General features: G+C 50.3%; 1 protein-coding gene across 14 annotated transcripts in view; it reads left to right on the top strand.

Moving 5' to 3' along the window:
- Positions 1–1,209: 1,209 nt before the first annotated feature.
- Positions 1,210–7,170, top strand: part of YEATS2 (YEATS domain containing 2) — a 60,065-nt gene continuing 54,104 nt past the window's right edge. For 11 of the 14 annotated variants that reach the window (XR_005933322.1, XR_005933323.1, XR_003925392.1 and 8 more), the window contains exons 1-3: positions 2,284–2,401; positions 5,505–5,602; positions 5,710–5,802. Coding sequence is in view for 10 of the 14 variants with exons in the window: in XM_030028199.2 (XP_029884059.1) it covers positions 2,302–2,401; positions 5,505–5,602; positions 5,710–5,802 (291 nt within the window). In the remaining 4 variants the exon portion in view is untranslated. Of the gene's footprint in view, positions 1,252–1,677; positions 2,143–2,283; positions 2,402–5,504; positions 5,603–5,709; positions 5,803–7,170 lie in introns of those variants that run through there. The other 3 variants (XM_030028192.2, XM_030028194.2, XM_030028193.2) reach the window with 3 other exon arrangements.

Genomic DNA, 7,170 nt, shown 5'->3' with positions numbered 1-7,170 from the left:
ATTTGCCATAGTTCACGTTTCTTGCTTGGCAAGACATCAGAAAGTCATTTTAGTTGTGGTCCTGAAATTAGAAAAAAAGAGGACTTTAAGGGCTAAGCCTTGAACATTCAGCATACGCTTGCTAATTAGTGGCCTCATAAATAAGTTTGCAAGTACATGTATGAGCAGTACATTAATTTGTGCTGGTTAGCAGCTCACTGCATGAACCATGGGACTACCTCAGACCAAAGCACTATTTGCCGTTAGCCACACCTGACAGAGGTATTGCAGTCTGGCCAAAACCAAACATGAACTGTGGTATTAGCTATGCTAATTTGGACAATTTTAGCTCTGATCTGAGAGACTGTGAGTAGTACCGTGGTATATGGTGAGTAGTAAGCACGGTATAAGATTTGTTTGAAGCCTATCTTTAGTGAGACCAATGCAAAAACTCCCTTCAGCGGACCTTGTGTGCACAACACGTGGGAGCGGGCTGGGGCCGCCATCCCCGTCCTGAGGTGACACGGTGCTTCTGTGCACTTCTTGTGGGCTGTTGGTAATCTTGCATTTCTGTCAGTCCGTGCCTCATTTCTTGGTTTTTGTTTTTTTCCTAATCATCCTCCTTTTGCTGAGTATCTTCTGTATTAAGATGTCTTCCTCAAGTTTTATTACTTACTAAAGTAAGGTTGTTTCACCCAGTAAATCAGGATTAGGCCAATACATTAATATATCTAAACGGAAACATCACAGCGTCGCTAATCTCGGGTTTTTTTCCGGCGTTGAGGGTAAATCGCTGCCCACAAACCGTTCGTTACCTCCGCACCCGACGCTGGAGAAGGCGCGGTCGGGTCTCCACAGCGCCAGCGACCCCGCTTCGGCGGCCTTCGCCTGAGGGACCCCCCCCCGCTCCTTCCTCTCCTCCTGCGCTCGGGAACCGGACCGCTGCCGCGGGGCTGGCGGGCGAGGCGCTGCCCTCCGCCTCCCGGCGAGGCGGTACCTGCCCGCGGCGGCAGGTGCGGCCCCCCCCCCGCCCCGGGGCGGTCTCCGGCCCCGTCCCGCCCCTCCGCCGCTGTCCGCCTGCGCGGGCCCCGCCCCGGCGGCTGACGGGCAGCCAGGCACACGGCCCTGCGCTCATGGCGGCGGTTCTGCTGCTGCTGGCGGCGGCGGCGGCGGGGCGGGGCGGCGGGGGCCGCCGCTGAGCGCCCCGGGGCGGCGGGCGGGGGCGGCCGGTGCAGGCGGCGGCGGGGCCGGGCGGCGCGCGGCGGAGCGCGGGTGAGCGGCGGGGCGGGGGGGGCGGGGGAGGAGCGCGCGGCCGCGGCGGCGGCGGCTTTGTGTGCGCGGGCGGGGGGAGGGGAGCGGCGCCGGCCGCGCACGTGGGCCCGGCCGCGCGGTCACTGCCCCGCCCCCCGCGTCCCCGGGGCGTCCCGGCACCGGCAGCGCCCGGGCCCGGCCCGGCCCGGCCCTGCCCTGCCCTGCCCTGCTCTGCCGCCGCGGGGCTCCCCTGGAGCGCCGGGCCTGGCGCGGCCTCGGCTTTACCTCACGCCTCCGGCTCTTGCCCCGCGGCGGCGGGAAGGCCGGGGATGGCGGCGGCCGCCCTCCTGGGCACGGCACGGCACGGACGGGCTGCGCTGGGGGCTTCCCGCCTCAGAGGGGCCGCGCAGGCGGTGGGGACGCGGTGCACCCCGCTTCCCGCGGAAAGGGTCGTCGTGGTTCGGGTTAAAGAGTTCTCGGAGGGGGGAAGCCAGGCAGCCCAGCGAGGGCGCGGGTTGGTGCCGAGGCACCTGTGCGCGTCCGGCTCCGCAGGCGAGGGCGCGGTGCCTCGGTGTCTCCCCGCGTATTTGGGGTGCGGATCGTTGGAGCTGCCGGCTGGGCGATGACCGCGGCGTTCCCCCTTCCGAGCGCCTGTCGGAGGTGGCGGTGCCTGTGCTGAGGGGAACCCTGAAGTCGCCCATCAGACCACAGCTGGGTGTCTGTCCTCTGGGATCGCAGCGCAGAGCTCGCTGGCAGGGGCGCACCGGGGTCGCTGTGCTTCAGCGGGCCGTGGTTTGCCATTGCGGCACCGCCGTGGGTGTACGCGCACGGGCTGTGGTGAGCTTCGGAGGTCAGGAGGCAGTTGAAGCTCCTGGACCGTACAGAACGGGACCAGCTCCGAGCTTTGCGGCTGTGGGTTGATCTGTAGCAACCGGGGAAGGAGGTGTCCTGGCTCTTTCGGGAGGTGCACCGCGGGCCTCCTCACGGTGAGAGGTTGAAGCGTGACCAGAAGGTTGCTGTGGGTGGCGTTAATGCTTTTATTTTTACTCTTAGCGGAGCAGTGGAGAGAACATGTCTGGGATCAAGAGAGTGATCGCAGAGAAGGACCCCGACTATGAGGAGATCACCATCACGCATCCCAACAAACGTCACAAAGCAGCCGAACAGTCAGGTAGGAGCTGTCTGAACTGAAGGGATCTCCCAGGTGGAATTAGAAATGCTGTGGATGTGCATGCTGCAAACAGGTCAGGAAAGGACTGGGGTAGGAGCTAAGGGGTCAAAGGGCAGAAATTGAGCAGGCAAGTTAGTGATACCTCTGTATAGCCACGTGAAGATGTGATTGTCGTACACGGAGCCATTCCTACCTGCTAGCTGAACCGTAAGCAAGGCGTGAGGAATGCAGACTTTGGTGCATGATAGCAGCTAGAGCACGAGCTTTCCAGGGCCCCAGCCGTGTACTTTGGTTCCTCTTGCTTGCTGAAGTATTTGTCAGCGCATCTTCCCAGCAGTTACCCATGCTGAGGTGTGCTCCAACCTGTGCATCTGTTCTGCAGTTGAAGTCTGCTTCCAGAAAGATTGGCAGTTTGTTTACATTTTGGAGGATACAGGTTGCAGTATAGCGGGAGGCGGGGGGGTGAGGGGGGAAATCCATGACTCTGCAGTAGGGTTAAAAGGAATCCGTGACCCTGCAGTAGGTAGACTGGCTCTTGGAAGATGACAAATGTTTGCACGAGTAGGCAGACAAAGTGAAACTGAGGAGTGTAGAAGGGATAAGTTAGGAAGAAGGAAGGGGCTTTGAAAGATGCAAGGGAGGCGGAGGAGCAGCTACCCGCTGAAGGAAAGGTGGATAAAGAAATGTAGTAGAGAGAGTAGCTGGATGAATAGGTTTACGTTTGGCACAACTCAGATATGCATGCTTTGGGAACCAGCGTGTTGGCAGGGTGCCTGGGACAGGTTGCAGTCGTCTCTGGGCAAATGAGAGTCGAGCTTCTTGCCCCAGGACAGGGAGTAGGCTAGTGATTTTTGCCATAGCACAGCTAGTGAGAGGATCGTGGTGGGAGGAGCTGACGAACAGGGAGGTGAGAAAACCGAAGCTGGCTGTCAATCTGAAGAAGATCCAGGAACAGAGCAGGATGCTGGAGCTGGCAGTTGGAGAGGGACAGATGAGGGCTTCTCAGGTGATGTTTTGGAGGATGGCGTAGAGCTGGGCAAATCTGAGGAGGCTGAACTCTGGGTTGAATGTGTTGCTGGGCAGGTCTTGTCTGCCAGGCCGGTTAGGGGCCCTGACAGTGGATCTGTGCTGCAGCTGGCCATGGCAGAAGAGCATCACCACTCCCAGCTGCCTGCCCTGCCTGGCTGCCAGAAATTGCCACCCTCTGTGGTGGAGTGTCCTGGGGACTGCAGACAGGTTTTTAATCCACTTCTGAAGCAACTTTTCAGAAGGTCTTAATAATTGGCAGGCAAAGTCTCAGGGCCTTGGAAAACTGTCCTTGCCAAAGTGAACTTTCTGTTCAGGTGATTCCTCCAAACTGACTTCTTTCTTCCTCTCGTGGAAGATCTCCAACTTTCGATACAAGAATTCCTTAAGTATACAAATTTCACTAACACGATCTTAATTAGGGACTGTGGTTGACGCTAAGCTGAGAAAATATGAAAATAAAGTGTTCTTAAAAGCATCTGTAATATAACCACAAATCCTGAAGTGCTTTAATTGTCATAATGCTGGTGTTGCATGGCATCAGTCTTGGGAAGAGATGCAGTTGTCCCTGTCTGAACTGTACATCTCATACCTTAATCTGTTTAAGTTTATTTTAAGTGGGGCCTTACATGCGAGTTTCCTAGGCATGGTGTTCATGGCTGGAGGAAAATTATATCCCTCTGGTTTTTCATATTGCATTACTTATACAGATTCAACCATACTTCTGTTTTAATGTAGGCTTGAACTATTTCTTGTCCTAGAATATATACATTCGGGTATCTGGAAATAAGTAAAAATATTTAGGATACCTCTGTTGCATATAGAAGCATCAGTTGCCTTACTCCTGTTGTAGGTACCTGATCAGACAGTAAAATCATGTATGCTAGCTGGAACATACCAGCAAAGTTTTGACTTGCTTTTGATTTCTAATATCCCAATAGAAAGAGTAAAGAAACCTCTTCAAACAGATATGTACCCTTTAGTAAAACAAATGCTTCCTCTGAAGCTCAAAACAAAGTCTTGGTGCTGTTGCCTCCTATGCCACATAGAAACAATGTGAGATTTTTTTACAGAAGAACCCAGGCTGTTTCTCTGATCTGCTTTGCAGTGGGGTCACTGTACTTCTGATGCTGGCAGGAGGACAGCCAGGACTTTTCCAGGCTTGCTTCTAGAAGTACAGTTCCTGATTTTCCAAGTTCTTGCTTAGAACTTGATAAAAACAGATGTTCTTTAAACCCCCTTGATGTAACAGAGGTGACTTAAAGGAAGGGCAATATTAAAGTCTACGGTAGTTGTAGGGCAAAAAGAATTGTTCCTTCTATGTTTATACATGTTCTAGAAAAATACAGTAAGATGCCAATTTAGTTCTTAGCCGCTAATTTGCCATAAGGTATTTGCACAGTTTGAAATATTAAACTACATGCTTTCCACTGAGGTCAATAAACTCCTGCTGAAAGGCTAAAATTTTTTGACTGCCGTGCTGGAAGAGGATTTTGTAAGAGGTAGAGCAGCTTTCGATAGTGTAGTTTCCTTTGTGGGTAATAAAAGGTTTGTAGGCACGCCAGAGCAGGCTGCACTTCGTGCCAGCGCTGAACATATAAAGTATTAGTTTGCCTTATTATTGCTGCATGAAGTGGTGTAAATTTCCTGGATATGAATCGGGCCAAAGAGAGCAGAAAAATGTACATAGTGTTCCAGCATACTCCTGCGCAATTGCGGTGGTAACTGCACTTGGCCGTAAGCACATTTGAGTTTTCCTTTTACTGTTTACAGCTTTACTGAGACAGAAGTAAACAAACTGGTCCTGTTCTTCCCATCTTCTGTTATTTGTCATCTCAGATGTAAAAAGGAAAAAATAGCTCTCCACATAAGCCAGCTTTTAAAGATACATGTGGTTTTTGTTAAGGCAAATTACTTTCTTTTGCAGAAAAATGATCCTTCCCTTTTCTGTGTGTGTATTATCCCCTCAATTCTCCCTCCATAATGATTTCTCATCTTTATGTTTTCAAATAAAGCCTCAAAACCAGAAATACAAATACTTCCTTTTTCTTTATTTTCCATGTGTGGCCTTGTACAGCTCGAGATGTTGCTGTGCAGAAGATTGAGACGATTATAAAAGAACAGTTTGCCGTTGAAATGAAGAGTAAAGAACATGAAATTGAAGTTATAGATCAGGTATCAAGGTTTTGTTCTTAAAAATACATAAGATCCTGGTGTATCGGGGTTTGGGGCAATTGCTGCAGCAGTTATCCGTTACTATATGTTATCTCTTCTTTTTATAGCGCCTGATTGAAGCAAGAAGGATGATGGATAAACTGCGTGCCTGTATTGTGGCTAACTATTACGCGTCTGCTGGTCTCCTTAAAGCTGGAGAGGTACAAATTACTTTGGGAATAATAAGACTTTAGGGAATCTTTGCAAAAGAAGATGTGTAGTTCACTGGTTATTCAGCTGGTGTTTGGTTTTGAGATGTGATTTCCTCAAATGGTGGAATATGAACTGCAAACGGGGTGGCAGTGGGAGAGGGTGGCAACTGTAACATGCTGGTGTGCATCACCAGCTGGGCCTCAGGTACTTGGGAAAAACCAGTCTTCAAGGAGCAGTTGAGAAGTCGTTCAGCAGCCCTTGGTTCTGGTTTCTGAAATACTCTGCATTTTTTTTTTCATCAGTTCTTGCATGAGAGCACCTTGCTTCTCACACACTGCACAGTTTACCCTTGCAAAGCCCTGAAAAGTGGGGAATGTTTTCCTGTTTCACAGGAGGAAAGTGGAAGCAGATGGGGTTTGCAACTTCTCAGGGAGGGGGGAAAAAAAAAATCAAGATTTCTTGAGGCTTGGGTAGTGCCATGAAACAGTCCTCCCTTTACCCTGGCAGCCAGTCTGTTAATGGTTTGGTGAACTGATGGCTGCAGTAAAGCAGGAGGTAAATCGAGGAGATACCAGAGAGAGACTGAAAATTGACAAGGAAATTAAAAAAAACCCAAACGCTATTAGTTAAACCCCAGTTCTGAGCATTTTGTCCTTAATGGGCTGGTAATTGCAGGGTGTTCATCACTCATGCAGACTCCCAGTTGACTTGTAGTTCGCTGCCAGTGTAAGTATTTAGTTACCATCTTTTCAGTTCAGGGAGTTGATCTGATTTCCAGTAAAAATCTAAGCTGATTTTTGGAAGCTGTAGATGGGTGCTGCAAACCTGGGTTTTACTCTAGTCCCATGAAAATTTCTTTTCCAAGCAGTGGCTCTCACTGCTACTCCTGGTTTTCCTGTTGTGATTTCCAGAAGTCTTGGAATGAGGTAAAAACAAAAAGGTCCAGCTGTTTTTTTCCCCTTCACTGAACTTGAGTTGATCAACTGGAGTTGAAAAAGGTTATGGTAGTATTGGGAGGCTTGGAAGTCCCTCTTCCCCCCCTTGATTTTTGTGTAGGTGGCTGAAGAATGTGAGCTAGGTTCTGATCTTTGAAAGTGCTTTTATCCAATGTCATCATGTGTCAGCAAGAGCTGTACTGTCCCCTGTTCTTTACTTGTTCTGCCATGCAGGGTGTTTGTTTTTTCCTTGCTGATTTTCACACTTGCCAGAAATAACAACTTTTATAATTGTTTCAAAGTATTCACAAAACTTAATGGTGGATCCTTGCTTTGTTTAGTTTTCCTGTAGTTTTTATGAGCTTATGGCTACTGTAGCTGTATCTTTGACTGCATTTTTAATTTTTTCTAAAAGTCCTGATTTGCATGCAGGCTAAATCA

The sequence above is a fragment of the Aquila chrysaetos genome, chromosome 10 (assembly GCF_900496995.4).
Source record: "Aquila chrysaetos chrysaetos chromosome 10, bAquChr1.4, whole genome shotgun sequence".
NCBI lineage: Eukaryota > Metazoa > Chordata > Aves > Accipitriformes > Accipitridae > Aquila > Aquila chrysaetos.
The sequence above is the reverse complement of the archived record's forward strand: the minus strand, read 5'-3'. Positions and strand labels throughout refer to the sequence as shown.